This window comes from Oncorhynchus masou, chromosome 24 (genome assembly GCF_036934945.1).
Source record: "Oncorhynchus masou masou isolate Uvic2021 chromosome 24, UVic_Omas_1.1, whole genome shotgun sequence".
Lineage (NCBI taxonomy): Eukaryota > Metazoa > Chordata > Actinopteri > Salmoniformes > Salmonidae > Oncorhynchus > Oncorhynchus masou.
In genome coordinates, this window is record NC_088235.1 from 83,489,960 (window position 1) to 83,505,939 (window position 15,980).

Sequence of the window (15,980 nt, forward strand, 5' to 3'; positions counted from 1 at the left end):
GCAAGTTCTCCCACTTAAAAATATGAGAGGCCTGTAATTTTCATCATAGGTACACTTCAACTCATAGGTACACTTCAATCACATTGTAGGATTTCTTTATGAATTTATTTGGTCACCTACAAACAAACAAGATTTCTGGCTCTCACAGACCTGTACCACCTTCTGTCCTCCACTCGTTACCTGTATTAATGGCACCTGTTTGAACTTGTTATCATTATAAAAGACACCTGTCCACAACCTCAAACAGTCACACTCCAAACTCCACTATGGCCAAGACCAAAGAGCTGTCAAAGGACACCAGAAACAAAATTGTAGACCTACACCAGGCTGGGAAGCAGCTTGGTTTGAAGAAATCAACTGTGGGAGCAATCATTAGGAAATGGAAGACATACAAGACCACTGATAAACTCCCTCGATCTTGGGCTCCACGCAAGATCTCACCCCGTGGGGTCAAAATGATCACAAGAACGGTGAGCAAAAATCCCAGAACCACACCGGGGGACCAAGTATCGTGAGATTTTGAGTGAAAACCTCCTTCCATCAGCAAGGGCATTGAAGATGAAACGTGGCTGGGTCTTTCAGCATGACAATGATCCCAAACACACCGCCCGGGCAGCGAAGGAGTGGCTTCGTAAGAAGAATTTCAAGGTCCTGGAGTGGCCTAGCCAATCTCCAGATCTCAACCCCATAGAAAATCTTTGGAGGGAGTTGAAAGTCCGTGTTGCCCAGCAACAGCCCCAAAACATCACTGCTCTAGAGGAGATCTGCATGGAGGAATGGGCCAAAATACCAGCAACAGTGTGTGAAAACCTTGTAAAGACTTACAGAAAACGTTTGACCTCTGTCATTGCCAACAAAGGGTATATAACAAAGTATTGAAATAAACTTTTGTTATTGACCAAATACTTATTTTCCACCATAATTTGCAAATAAATTCATAAAAAATTCTACAGTGTGATTCTCTGGATTTTTCTCTCATTTTGTCTGTCATAGTTGAAGTGTACCTATGATGAAAATTACAGGCCTCTCATCTTTTTAAGTGAGAGAACTTTCACAATTGGTGGCTGACTAAATACTTTTTTGCCCCACTGTAGGTTATTCAAATAAGAGTATGATCATCATTCAAGATTCCTACACATACATTCCTCTTGAATAACAAAATATTTACAAAAAGATGAGAGCGAGCTGTTCATTCAGACCCTTCGGCTTGACACAATCTAAGCAGTCGATTCAAAGTGCCTCTCTCTGTAACAATATTCTCACTATATTGAGGAAAGAGAAACTTTCTAAATTCCCCACAATTTCAAGGTAGAGGCTGAGCCATACCTGGCATTTATGTAATGCCGCACAATCGCATAGTCCATATTTTTGGTGCGGATAGCTGTTTTGTGTTCAGCTATTTTTACTTTGAGTGCGTGTTTCATCTGACCAATGTAAACAAGCCCACATGGGCATTTGAGCATGAAAACCACAGTGTTGAGATTAAAATTGATAAGTGTAATTGTTCGCCAACGGACTACACAAACTACTCAAAGTGGAAGAACATTATTAACTTAAATATATATATATATATATATATATGGTGTATATATATATGGTGTGTGTGTATATATATATATATATATATATATACACACCATCTTGATTAGGTAAGTATTCAACCCCCTGAGTCAATACATGTTAGAATCACCTTTTGCATAGATTACAGCTGTGAGTCTTTTTGGGCAAGTCTCTCTAAGAGCTTAGCACACCTTGAATGTACAATATTTGTCCATTATTATTTAAAATGTTCTTCAAGTGCTGTCAAGTTGGTTGGTGATCATTGCTAGACAGCCTTTTTCAAGTCTTGCCATAGATTTCCCTGCCAGTTTAAGTCAAAACTGTAACGAGGCCACTCAGGAACATTCAATGTCATTTTGGTAAGCAACTCCAGTGTATATTTGGCTTTGTGTTTCAGCTTATTGTCCTGCTGAAAGGTACATTTGTCTCCCAGTGTCTGTTGAAAAGTAGACTGAACCAGGTTTTCCTCTAGCTCTATTCCGTATTTTTTATCCTAAGAGTGGAACAGTATTGCTTTCGTCCCTCTCCTCACCCCCACCTGGGCATGAACCTGGGACCCTCTGCACACAGCGACAACAGTCACCCTCGAAGCCTCAATACCTATCGCTTCACAAATCCACAGCCCTTGCAGAGCTAGGGAAACAACTACTTCAATGTCTCAGAGCGAGTGACGTCACCGATTTGAAACTCTACTAGCGTGCACCGCTAACCAGATAGCCATTTTTACACCGGTTACTCAAGCATACCCATAACATGATGCAGCCACCACCATACTTGAAAATATGGTGTGGTGCTCAGTGATGTGTTGTTGGATTTGCTCCAAATATAACGCTTTGTATTCAGGACAAAAAGTTAATTTCGTTGCCACTTTGTTTGAGATATTACTGTAGTGCTTTATTGAAAACAGGATGCATGTTTTAGAATATATTTTATTCTGTACATGCTTCCTTCTTTTCACTCTCATTTAGGTTAGTATTGTGGAGTAAATACCGTTTTTGATCCATTCACCGTTTTCTCCTATCACAGCAATTAAACTCTGGAACTTTTTTAAATCACCGTTGGCCTCATGGTGAAATCCCTGAAGGGTTTCCTTCCTCTCTGGCAACTGAGTTAGGAAGGACACCTGTATCTTTGTAGGGACTGGGTGTATTGATACACCATCCAAAGTATAATAACTTCACCATGCTCAAAGGGACATTCAATGCTTTCATTTTTTTTTACCCATCTACCAATAGATGCCCTTCTTTGCGAACCATTGGAAAACCTCCCTGGTCTTTGTTGTTAACTCCGTTGCTTGAAATTCACTGCTCGACTGAGGGACCTTACATATCTGTATGTGTGGGGTATAGAGATGGGGTAGTCATTCAAAAACAATGTTAAACACTATTATTGCACACAGTGAGTCCATGCAACTTATGTGACTTGTTAAGCACATTTTTACTCCTGAACTTTAGGCTTGCCATAACTAAAGGGTTGAATACTTACTGACTCAAGACATTTCAGATTTTCATTTTTAATTAGTTTGTAAGCATTTCTAAAAACATAATTCCACTTTGACATTTATGGGGTATTGTGTGTACTGTAGTGACATGTCTCAATTTCATCCATTTTAAACACAACAAAATGTGGAAAAGGTCAAGGGAGGCACTGTACACCCATCTAGTACCGGGTCGGATCCCCCTTTGCCTCCAGAACAGCCTGAATTCTACTAGGTGTCGCAAACATTCTACAGGGATGTTGGTCCATGCTGACGCGACAGCATCATGCAGTTTCTGCAGATAGCGGTATATTGGTACTGCAAACAGCCCGTTCCATCTCATCTCAAAGATGCTCTATGTAGTTGAGGTCTGGGGAGTGTGCAGGCCCCTCAAGTAAACTGAACGCACTGTCATGTTCCAGGCAATGTTTTCCACTTCTCAACTGTCCACTCCAGCCCATCGGTGACAAGGACCAACTAGTTGTGCATTCCAAGATGCCGTTCTGCACACCACTGTTATACTACTCCATTATTTGCCCAACCACGCTCAGTCGTTTTGCCCATTCTAACGTTCAATCGAACAGTAATTGAATGCCTCGATGCCCGTCTGTATGCTTTATATAACAAGACACGGCCATGTGCCTCACTGTCTGTAGTAGCAATCCGTTTTTGTGTACAGGGTGGTGTACCTAATAAACTGTCAGGTGAGTTTATTTGTACATAGCTACCTCAATTACCTTGTACCCCTGCACATCAACTTGGTACTGATTACTCCCCTTACTGTATATAGCCTTGTTATTCTACTTCCTCTATGGAGCCATGTTATTTTCTACTTCCTGTATATAGCCATGTCATTTTTTACTATTTATTATTTGTTAATCACTGTGTATTTATTCCTCGTCACTATTTCTACATTTTTATTTCAATGTTTTTTTCTTTAACTCTGCATTGTTTGAAAAGGGACCTGTAAATAAGCATTTCATTGTTAAGTAATACACTGTGTTTTACAAAGCATGTGGCTAATAACATTTTATTGTTTGCGCCGAAGCACTTTATTCCATCAATGTGAAAAGGTTGTGCTTCTAGTGCGAGCTCTGTGAGTATCTTCTTTTAAAAGGTTGGGTGTGGAGATTGGGCATCGAGAGGGTCTGCTATCATTTTTGAGAGGGAATGATAAGGAATTTTATGACCCATTTAACATGGAAAGGTAGGCTACCTACCATGATTGTAGATATTATTTCCTGGGTTGGTTTGGTCATTTGCATAGTTATCTGCTGGGATGAGTCTAAGCATGTAAAGCCCCATAAGCCTCTGTTTTAGGGTCCTGTGGTTTTCAGCCATCTGTTTTTATTTATATATTTTTCCCACGTCCTCCCAAGTGGAGAGGCTAAGCCTCCCTCCACTGATGATGTCAGTGCCTCGCCCCGCCCTGACCTCCCTCAATGCCCAGTGCCTAGTCATGTGTCCAGTTCAGTTCCACTTAACCAGTCTCTCTCTCCTCAGATATCCACTTAAGATGGACGAGATGTGCCTAATGTTCAGACTGGGAGCAGGATGGGGCTGTGTCTTAATCTTATTTTCATCTCCTTTCCTTCACCTGCACGAATATGAAAACACTGTTGAGTAGACTGGTGCTGGGTGGAGGAGAGCTGTTCAGTAGACTGGTGCTGAGGAGAGGAGAGCTGTTAAGTAGACTGGTGCTGGGGGAGGAGAGCTGTTGAGTAGACTGGTGTTGGGTGGAGAGGGGTTTCGTAGACTGGCGTTGGGTGGAGGAGAGCTGTTGAGTAGACTGGCGCTGGGTGGAGGAGAGCTGTTGAGTAGACTGGTGCTGGGTTGAGAAGAGCTGTTGAGAGGAGAGCTGTTTAGTAGACTGGTGCTGTGTGGAGGAGAGCTGTTTAGTAGACTGGCGCTGGGTGGAGGAGAGCTGTTTAGTAGACTGGCGCTGGGTGGAGGAGAGCTGTTTAGTAGACTGGTGCTGGAGGGAGGAGAGCTGTTTAGTAGACTGGTGCTGGGAGGGGGAGAGCTGTTGAGTAGACTGGTGCTGGGTGGAGGAGAGCTGTTTAGTAGACTGGTGCTGGGTGGAGGAGAGCTGTTGAGTAGACTGGCGCTGGGTGGAGGAGAGCTGTTTAGTAGACTGGCGCTGGGTGGAGAGGGGTTTCGTAGACTGGCGTTGGGTGGAGGAGAGCTGTTGAGTAGACTGGCGCTGGGTGGAGGAGAGCTGTTGAGTAGACTGGTGCTGGGTTGAGAAGAGCTGTTGAGAGGAGAGCTGTTTAGTAGACTGGTGCTGTGTGGAGGAGAGCTGTTTAGTAGACTGGCGCTGGGTGGAGGAGAGCTGTTTAGTAGACTGGCGCTGGGTGGAGGAGAGCTGTTTAGTAGACTGGTGCTGGGGGGAGGAGAGCTGTTTAGTAGACTGGTGCTGGGTGGAGGAGAGCTGTTGAGTAGACTGGTGCTGGGTGGAGGAGAGCTGTTGAGTAGACTGGTGCTGGGGGGAGGAGAGCTGTTTAGTAGACTGGCGCTGGGTGGAGAGCGGTTTTGTAGACTGGCGTTGGGTGGAGGAGAGCTGTTGAGTAGACTGGCGCTGGGTGGAGGAGAGCTGTTGAGTAGACTGGCGCTGGGTGGAGGAGAGCTGTTGAGTAGACTGGCGCTGGGTGGAGAGGGTTTAGTTTCTGTGGAGGGGTGGAGACTGGCTGTTGGGTGGAGGAGAGCTGTTGAGTAGACTGGTGCTGGGTTGAGGAGAGCTGTTGAGAGGAGAGCTGTTTAGTAGACTGGTGCTGTGTGGAGGAGAGCTGTTTAGTAGACTGGCGCTGGGTGGAGGAGAGCTGTTTAGTAGACTGGCGCTGGGTGGAGGAGAGCTGTTTAGTAGACTGGTGCTGGAGGGAGGAGAGCTGTTTAGTAGACTGGTGCTGGGAGGGGGAGAGCTGTTGAGTAGACTGGTGCTGGGTGGAGGAGAGCTGTTTAGTAGACTGGTGCTGGGTGGAGGAGAGCTGTTGAGTAGACTGGCGCTGGGTGGAGGAGAGCTGTTTAGTAGACTGGCGCTGGGTGGAGAGGGTTTAGTTTCGTAGACTGGCGTTGGGTGGAGGAGAGCTGTTGAGTAGACTGGCGCTGGGTGGAGGAGAGCTGTTGAGTAGACTGGTGCTGGGTTGAGAAGAGCTGTTGAGAGGAGAGCTGTTTAGTAGACTGGTGCTGTGTGGAGGAGAGCTGTTTAGTAGACTGGCGCTGGGTGGAGGAGAGCTGTTTAGTAGACTGGCGCTGGGTGGAGGAGAGCTGTTTAGTAGACTGGTGCTGGAGGGAGGAGAGCTGTTTAGTAGACTGGTGCTGGGAGGGGGGAGAGCTGTTGAGTAGACTGGTGCTGGGTGGAGGAGAGCTGTTGAGTAGACTGGTGCTGGGTGGAGGAGAGCTGTTGAGTAGACTGGTGCTGGGTGGAGGAGAGCTGTTGAGTAGACTGGCGCTGGGTGGAGGAGAGCTGTATAGTAGACTGGTGCTTGGGGGAGGAGAGCTGTTTAGTAGAATGGTGCTGGGAGTGGGGAGAGCTGTTGAGTAGACTGGTGCTGGGTGGAGGAGAGCTGTTGAGTAGACTGGTGCTGGGTGGAGGAGAGCTGTTTAGTAAACTGGTGCTGGGTGGAGGAGAGCTGTTGAGTAGACTGGTGCTGGGGGGAGGAGAGCTGTTTAGTAGACTGGTGCTGGGTGGAGGAGAGCTGTTGAGTAGACTGGTGCTGGGGGAAGGAGAGCTGTTTAGTAGACTGGTGCTGGCTGGAGGAGAGCTGTTGAGTAGACTGGTGCTGGGTTGAGGAGAGCTGTTGAGTAGACTGGTGCTGGGTGGAGGAGAGCTGTTTAGTAGACTGGTGCTGGGTGGAGGAGAGCTGTTTAGTAGACTGGTGCTGGGTGGAGGAGAGCTATTTAGTAGACTGGTGCTGGGTGGAGGAGAGCTGTTGAGTAGACTGGTGCTGGGTGGAGGAGAGCTGTTTAGTAGACTGGTGCTGGGTGGAGGAGAGCTGTTTAGTAGACTGGTGCTGGGTGGAGGAGAGCTGTTGAGTAGACTGGCGCTGGGTGGAGGAGAGCTGTTTAGTAGACTGGTGCTGGGGGGAGGAGAGCTGTTTAGTAGACTGGTGCTAAGGAGAGGAGAGCTGTTTAGTAGACTGGTGCTGGGTGGAGGAGAGCTGTTTAGTAGACTGGTGCTGGGTGGAGGAGAGCTGTTTAGAGGAGAGCTGTTGAGTAGACTGGTGCTGGGTGGAGGAGAGCTGTTGAGTAGACTGGTACTGGGTGGAGGAGAGCTGTTGAGTAGACTGGTCCTGGGTGGAGGAGAGCTGTTGAGTAGACTGGTGCTGGGTTGAGGAGAGCTGTTGGGTAGACTGGTGCTGAGTTGAGGAGAGCTGTTGAGTAGACTGGTGCTGTGTGGAGGAGAGCTGTTTAGTAGACTGGTGTTGGGTGGAGGAGAGCTGTTTAGTAGACTGGTGCTGGGTTGAGGAGAGCTGTTGAGTAGACTGGTGTTGGGTGGAGGAGAGCTGCTTAGTAGACTGGTGCTGGGTGGAGGAGAGCTGTTGAGTAGACTGGTGCTGGGTGGAGGAGAGCTGTTGAGTAGACTGGTGCTGGGTTGAGGAGAGCTGTTGAGTAGACTGGTGCTGGGTTGAGGAGAGCTGTTGAGTAGACTGGTGCTGGGTGGAGGAGAGCCGTTAAATAGTCGAGCTGGGGGGAGCTGTTGAGTAGACTGGTGCTGGGTGGAGGAGAGCTGTTGAGAGGAGAGCTGTTTAGTAGACTGGTGCTGGGTGGAGGAGAGCTGTTAAATAGACGAGCTGTGGGGGAGCTGTTGAGTAGACTGGTGCTGGGTGGAGGAGAGCTGTTGAGTAGACTGGTGCTGGGTGGAGGAGAGCTTTTTAGTAGACTGGTGCTTTGGGAGGAGAGCTGTTGAGTAGACTGGTGCTGGGTGGAGGAGAGCTGTTGAGTAGACTGGTGCTGGGTGGAGGGGAGCTGTTTAGTAGACTGGCGCTGGGTGGAGGAGAGCTGTTTAGTAGACTGGTGCTGGAGGGAGGAGAGCTGTTTAGTAGACTGGTGCTGGGAGGGGGGAGAGCTGTTGAGTAGACTGGTGCCGGGTGGAGGAGAGCTGTTGAGAGGAGAGCTGTTGAGTAGACTGGTGCTGGGTGGAGGGGAGCTGTTTAGTAGACTGGTGCTGGGTTGAGGAGAGCTGTTGAGTAGACTGGTGCTGGGTGGAGGAGAGCTGTTTAGTAGACTGGTGCTGGGGGGAGGAGAGCTGTTTAGTAGACTGGTGCTGAGGAGAGGAGAGCTGTTTAGTAGACTGGTGCTGGGTGGAGGAGAGCTCTTGAGTAGACTGGTGCTAGGTGGAGGAGAGCTGTTGAGTAGACTGGTACTGGGTGGAGGAGAGCTGTTGAGTAGACTGGTCCTGGGTGGAGGAGAGCTGTTGAGTAGAGTGGTGCTGGGTGGAGGAGGGCTGTTGAGTAGACTGGTGCTGTGTGGAGGAGAGCTGTTTAGTAGACTGGTGCTGGGTGGAGCAGTGCTGTTTAGTAGACTGGTGCAGGGTGAGGAGAGCTGTTGAGTAGACTGGTGCTGGGGGGAGGAGAGCTGTTGAGTAGACTGGTGCTGGGTGGAGGAGAGCTGTTTAGTAGACTGGTGCTGGTAGGAGGAGGGCTGTTTAGTAGACTGGTGCAGGGGGAGGAGAGCTGTTGAGTAGACTGGCGCTGGGTGGAGAGTTGTTTAGTAGACGGTCGCTGGGTGGAGAGCTGTTTCGTAGACTGGCGCTGGGTGGAGTAGAGCTGTTTCATAGACTGGCGCTAGGTGGAGGAGAGGTGTTTAGTAGACTGGCGCTGGTTGGAGGAGAGCTGTTTAGTAGACTGGTGCTGGGTGGAGGAGAGCTGTTTAGTAGACTGGTGCTGGGTGGAGGAGAGCTGTTTAGTATACTGGTGAAGTAGTGATGTGACAAATAAAAACTTTTCTTTGTGTTTAAACTGCAATTTGTTTTAATTGGTTTTCCGTTATCATAAAATTACATGTGAATTCACAATTCAGCTGCAATGCTGCCAGAAACGGTTTCGGTCTTTCTTGCAAATTTTTCAACTGTAACGATAATGACGTCATGGTGGAGAGTCGACTCCAAAATAATTGTTTCCACGATTCCTTGCAGGTCGAATCGTATTTCTGAGTGTCAAGATTCGATTCCGCTATGAATCAACTCTTATGATTCAATATTATTGGAACAGTACTTCCGGTAACATGAACACTTGCATCTTTTATAGCGAACTAGCGAGGGGAAGGGCACAGTATAGGCAGATCGGCCACCAGGCACACAGTCAGAACCATGCGCTAGGCCTTGTGGCAATCAAAAGTTGTATCTCACAGCATTCCATTGCATCTCACAATTTCTTGGCTTGCAATGTCTCACAACTTCAGTAAAGCAGGGTCTATCATCAATGAATAGGCTAGGATATTCTAGATGCAACAGACCGAAGACTGAACACACACTCGCATCATTTGTAAAGAGAAAGAGCAGGCGAGCCAGCATGAGGGAGAGCGAGGAGGGGGCAGGCAGAATGAACCGTCTGTATACGTCTTGGTAATCTGTATCTCTTCATGTCTTGTCTTGCATGCCTCACATTCACCAAAGTAGCCAAAAGTTTGCCTCTTCCTCTCCGGTTTTATTTAAATGACACAAAGTTCCCCAGGCCTATATAGCCTACTGTCTAGTTAGGCTATAACACGGAAAATAAAATACATTTTTCTTAACGTCAAGGATCCCAATTTTGTGAAACGGGGGAGGCTGGTGCTGGTTGGATGAGCTGTGTGGAGGAGGCTTACGCTGCCCTGGGTGGCTGATGTGTCTCGGGCCCAATAAAATCCAACATTTTTTTTTGCCTGGTTCCGTTTTCTCCATTTTTGTTTTTACAGGTTTGTTTCTCCTCTTGCAAGCTACATTGGTTCATAAATACATAATGCCCTTGCATCATCTTCATGGAGGAAGGATGTTGTGTTAAGTAGATGATGATGATGATTTACGTTTTTGGTGTCTAAGCCTGAGGGATCTTAGGAATGTTATAGTAAGCATGGATGCATCCTTAGTTGTCTCATGGAATCTATGAAAAGGCCTATACTGTTTCACATACAACATATTATTTTTCAACCATTTATCACCATAATCTTGACATTGATCCACCTATTGAATATGTTAATAACCACTAGGTGTTTTCCATTACTAATGGGGTTCTCTTTCTTTTCTTTTTCAGGAACCGATAAAGTCACGGGCTCCACAGCTTCACTTGGAATATAGATTTTATAAACAGTTGGGAAGTTCAGGTAAGCACATACAGCTACAGTGTTATAACTGTTTAATAACACAGTGTTTCCTAGTAGGCTCAGCTGGATGGATGGCCATCTTATCTGCACACGTATCTGGGAGATATGAAAGCCCTGTCTCCCTCCTACAGATGGTTGTTCCCTAGATGGCCCAGGACCTTCTTGCCATGTCTATGTGCTCTCTCTGTGCTGTGATCCGTGGGGCTGTGCTCTACCTCCAGAGGGGAGAGGTGGGGCAGTAGGATCAGGTGGTGGGGAGGGACAGGGACCTGGAACAGCCCACGGCAAAGCTTGGCCAGCCTGGAATGCTTAGTGTTTGATCCTCTCACTGCTTAATTCTATCATTGAAAAATCTCTCTGACATTGGGCCACTTTAAAAAAAAAAACTTTTTTTTTTAACCAAAATGATTAGTACTATACTTTTCATCATTAGTTAGTTCAAGTCACTTTCTATGAGTGTTTGATCTGTTATGAAAACAACTGGTGAATATATTGTATTTACGGTCCGTAAATAGATTGTATTGTATTTGAGGGTAGGTAGGGACAAGCTGACCACTTGTATTCTAATTCCACTAAATGTGACTGAGGACACTGGTCTTTGATCCTTTTGGCTTTTAAAGAAAGAGATAAACAGCTTGGGCAAAGCCTGTGCATTCATTTGATCACTGGAGTGGAAGGCCACACACACACACGCACGCACTCTAAGACGAGTGTGTGTCACTGCGCCAGGGATGTTCTCTTTCATAAGACAAGTGTGTGTCTCTTTCTCTCTCATAGAGAGCTGATCACCTGCCAGCTTACTCTCTGTCCCTGTGCCAGAGCAGCAGCTCCACAGTGTTAATAGGGAGTTGGAGTGCAGGGCATTAGAGGTGTCCTAGGCTAGTCTATTTATAGATGGCCTTCAATGTAGGGCCATTATCGTATATATCTACTTCCATCGCTCGTCTCAGCAATGCCTCTGGCCGGCCTGAAGAAGAAAGGCCAGGGAAACTCTCCTGTGATGTACAGGGAAAAGGGCTTGCCTATCTCTCTGTCAGCTATCATTTGTTGTGGTCTGTCTGACTGGGCCAGTAGTTGTATTCCCAATCCCAGGCAGCACAGCATAGTACATTGTGCTATTTATCTTCCTTACACCTATTTGAGAACAGAGTCAAGTCTGACTGGGCCAGTAGTTGTATACCCAATCCCAGGCAGCACAGCATAGTACATTGTGCTATTTATCTTCCTTACACCTATTTGAGAACAGAGTCAAGTCTGACTGGGCCAGTAGTTGTATACCCAATCCCAGGCAGCACAGCATAGTACATTGTGCTATTTATCTTCCTTACACCTATTTGAGAACAGAGTCAATCGAAGTTGCATGTGGATCCTCATTCATTCATTGGATAGTGAGTCTTTATCCCCACCCCTTGGGCCAGCCCATTGAAGGAGTCCATGTCCTCTGTAGTGTTTCCACTGATGCGTTATACACATCCTGACTTCCCTCTCCTCCTCCGGCCACTGTGGCAGAGGGACCACCAGAGAGAGGCCTGCTACAATCTCATAGGCTGAGCTAAAGATGGAGCCAGTGACAATGTTGGCCCAGCTTTCCTCCCATTATAGAATGGAGGGGGAAAAGTGTTACTCTTACTGGTTGCTACATCTATTAAAAAATTGTGTGGAATAGTGAGGAATTATCATGTCTTCTTCTGCTTATGATTCTTCTGTAAAAATGACTATGTGTGGTACAGATGGATATAGGTGTGTAGTCCTTTTACAATGTGAATGTGACATAATTTAAGCCAAGGTCAAGCCCTGGTCTGAACCTGGACCCAACTGCCACAAATACTGGAGCTGTGTCAGCTGTACATGGTGCTTAAGAGGAGCTTATCTTAAGAGTGTTAATTCTCGCCTGCCCTGGAAATCACCCAATCACTAGAACAACACATTCAGTTACACACACTAGCTGGCCTGGTCTGGCCACGCCCCAACCCCAACATTAACCAATGAGCATGGGGTGTCTGAGACATCATACACTTTTTACGTCACTATTAATAATTTAACTGGACGACTGGTTGACTGAGCTCACACAGTCCTGATAGCATGTTCTTCGCTTGTGAAAGCACTGCATGTGACCAGTCTCCTTATGAGATGATTTAAGATTTCACTGATAATATCAGTGCATGTGAATATTTAGTAACCCATCATCAAAGCTTTGCCTCAAAGCATTGCCTGCTCTTACACAAGTCGTATGTGTGTCCTTCTACAGTGCCCACTGCCCTGGTATCTTGTGAGTGATAAATCAATCAGTGCCATTTTGAGTATGAGTTTGCAGTGATCTTCTGTGGTCCATCCAGTCCAGAGCAGTCTGGATATTTTATGCGCTGCCTTCCTGGGATAGATAACATAACCTACCACTGAGTCACACAGGCTCTATGCAGGGCAGGCCGGCTGGACGATCACGTTTCATCCCGGCTACATCGCAACAGCGCTGCCTGCCCGGCTTAATGAAATCAGCGCCGCCTTTTTTCTCCCCGGTGCACTCGGCATTCTAAATGTTTAATTGAGACCGCCTCCCTCTTGGGCTCAGTCTAAACTTTGACATTTCATTGTAGGGCAACATTGTCTGCCACAGTGGCCAGACTTAGAGGGGCCCCTGTCTGAGACAATACTCTGGATTGTTCCAGACACGTTTCACTTGTGTTTGGAGAGAGTGGGTTGTGAGCAGTGCACAGAATGGCACTGGAAGGCAGCAGAATAGACTTTGAAGCTAGTGGTGCTGCGGACAGCAGCCAATTATATCTGTTGTCATAAATCACGATAAAGAATAGTTTCTAGGAAACCACTCACTCCTTGCATAAGTGCTTTTATTACAGGCGTGATTGGCTAGGGTTATTTTTACACTGGAATAACATCCACATAGTACTTAGCAAATATGATTAGGTGTAGCTTTTATCAAAGATAAAATCATTCTTGTTTGAATGGTTTCCCTGAAATTTAGATTTATTCTAGGCCTTTTCCATTTCAGTTGAAGCTTTTCCCCAGCTGTTATCTTTGTTGTGTTTACAGCTCTAGAGTTCCCCAGTAGGGAGTATTGTAGGTGTAGTCAGGGACAGTTGTTCACTTTCCAATTGATCAGTGCATTGGCAGTGCTGCTGAATGCCCTCCCAAGATTTGGGCGGGCTTTGATGAGTCAGCTTACTTGTTGATCTTTTGTCGCTGCCGACCTCGCCCGCCATCGCCATCATTACCAGGCAAGTCCTACTGCCTAAAGTGCCCTGGGACAGCTGTGTGGATGTGTGAGATCTGCACTGCTTCGCTGTGGGAGTGACTTGAGGGGTGATCAGGTAAATCCTGCTCTAATCCCTCCCCTCCTCCCCACACTCACACAGCCTCCCGGGCCAGCCTGCCATACTACTAAAGCTGCTGATCCTCTCCTCTCTCTGACGGGGTCGGGGTGCCCTCGGGGCGACAGCCGCCTGCTGGGAGGGGAGCATGCAGTCACTTTGGCACAACTGCCAGCCAAGGAATGGAATGAAGGCCACTGGTATCAGATACTGGTCTGAACTGGTGAGGCATAACCTGGAGCTGTATGTGTCCTTGGAGGCTGAACCATAAGGTCATGGTGGCCATGGGGTCACAAATGGCCATTGCACTTTGTTCTGTTCCACATAGGGAATAGAGTTACTGTTAAACTGGAAGTCTCCTCTTCAGAGAATTTTTACTGTGATGATAAACTCCTAAATTCCTCCCAGGTCACACATACAACATGACCAAAAGTATGTGGCCATCTGCTCGTTGAATAAAAATCATGGGCATTAACATGGAGTCGGTCCCTCCTTTGCTGCTTTAACAGCCTCCACTTTTCTGGGAAGGCTTTCCACTAGATGTTGGAACATTGCTGCGGGGACTTGCTTCCGTTCAGCCACAAGAGCATTAGTGAGGTCTGGCAATGATGTTTGGTGATTAGGCCTGACTCAGTTGGCGTTCTAATTCATCCCAAAGGTGTTCAATGGGGTTGAGGTCAGGGCTCTGTGCAGGCCAGTCAAGTTCTTCCACACCGATCTCTACAAACCATTTCTGTATGGACCTTGCTTTGTGCACACGGGGGCATTGTCATGCTGAAACAGGAAAGGGCCTTCCCCAAACTATTCCCACAAAGTTGGAAGCACAGAATTGTCTAGAATTACATTGTATGCTATTGCGTCAACATTTCCCTTCACTGGGACTAAGGGGCCTAGTCTGAACCATGAAAAACAGCCCCAGACCATTATTCCTTCTCCACCAAACTTTACAGTTCACACTATGCATTCAAGTATGTAGCGTTCTCCTGGCTTCCGCCAAACCCAGATTTGTCCATTGGACTCCTAGATGTTGAAGCATGATTCATCACTCCAGAGAACATGTTTCCACTGCTCCAGAGTCCGATGGCGGCGAGCTTTACACCACTCCAGCCAACGCTTGGCATTGCGCATGGTGGTCATAGGCTTGTGTGCTGCTGCTCAGCAATGGAAACCCATTTCATGGAGCTCTCGAACGAACAGCTCTTCTTCTGGCGTTGCTTCCAGAGGCAGTTCGGAACTCGGTAGTGAGTGTTGTAACCAAGGACAGACAATTTTTATGTTCTTCAGCACTCTGCGGTCACAAGATCACAGGACGTGTCTGTGATCTTGTGTGGCCTACCACTTCGCGGCTGAGCTATTGTTGCTCCTAGATGTTTCCACTTCCCAATAACAGTACTTACAGTTGAGTGGGTCAGCTCTAGCTGGGCAGAAATTTGACAAACTGACTTGTTGGAAAGGTGGCATCTTATGACGGTGCCACATTGAAAGTCACTGAGCTCTTCATTAAGGCCATTCTACTGCCAATGTTTGTCTATGGAGATTGCATGGTTGTGTGCTCGATTGCATACATCAGTCAGCAACGGGTGTGGCTGAAATTGCTGAATCCATGTCCACATACTTTTGTACATATAGTGTATGACCACATGACAGGGCGTGTTGGCAAACAGTTTTTTTCCATCACACGGCATCAACGTTCACACGTTTTTGTTTACCATCCATGTTGTTCTAATCGAAACCGCCTTCCCATACACGTAGTCTGCTCAATATCAACATGGCTCTCTAGCCTGATTTCATGTCAGCAAGTCAAAGCCCTACTATCCTTCTTTAACTACCACCTTTCATGCAGCCATAGTCCCTCCGCCTCTAATCTTTTTTAGAAGGGCCGAATGCTTTTAATGCTTTTAGAATATCTGTGGCTCTTATGATGCTAAAACAGATGGTTAGTAGTTAAGCCTTTTTTAAACCTTTAGGATTCTGGTACACTCCCTGTAAGTTGTGTGGTCCCACTCATATCATGTGTCTCTGCCTGTCTCTGTGTTGCAGAGGGTATTCCTCAGGTGTACTACTTTGGGCCATGTGGGAAGTACAATGCCATGGTGCTGGAGCTGCTGGGGCCCAGCCTGGAAGACCTGTTTGATCTCTGTGACCGCACCTTCTCCCTCAAGACCGTCCTTATGATAGCCATACAGCTGGTAAGAATTGAATTGTTGTTTACGTAAATAAGTGTCTTACACACAGGTGCCCAACCTATATTTTATAAGACTATGGTGTTATCTCTATAGTCTATAGATATGGCTCATTTACAGTGTTTGCATTTGTAA

General features: G+C 46.8%; 1 protein-coding gene across 5 annotated transcripts in view; it reads left to right on the forward strand.

Annotated features, from left to right (window-relative positions):
• Positions 1–15,980, forward strand: part of LOC135512855 (casein kinase I) — a 42,473-nt gene that overhangs the window by 20,185 nt on the left and 6,308 nt on the right. For all 5 annotated transcript variants that reach the window (XM_064935301.1, XM_064935306.1, XM_064935303.1 and 2 more), the window contains exons 3-4: positions 10,267–10,336; positions 15,703–15,851. In XM_064935301.1, the coding sequence (XP_064791373.1) occupies positions 10,267–10,336; positions 15,703–15,851 (219 nt within the window). The remainder of the gene's footprint in view (positions 1–10,266; positions 10,337–15,702; positions 15,852–15,980) is intronic.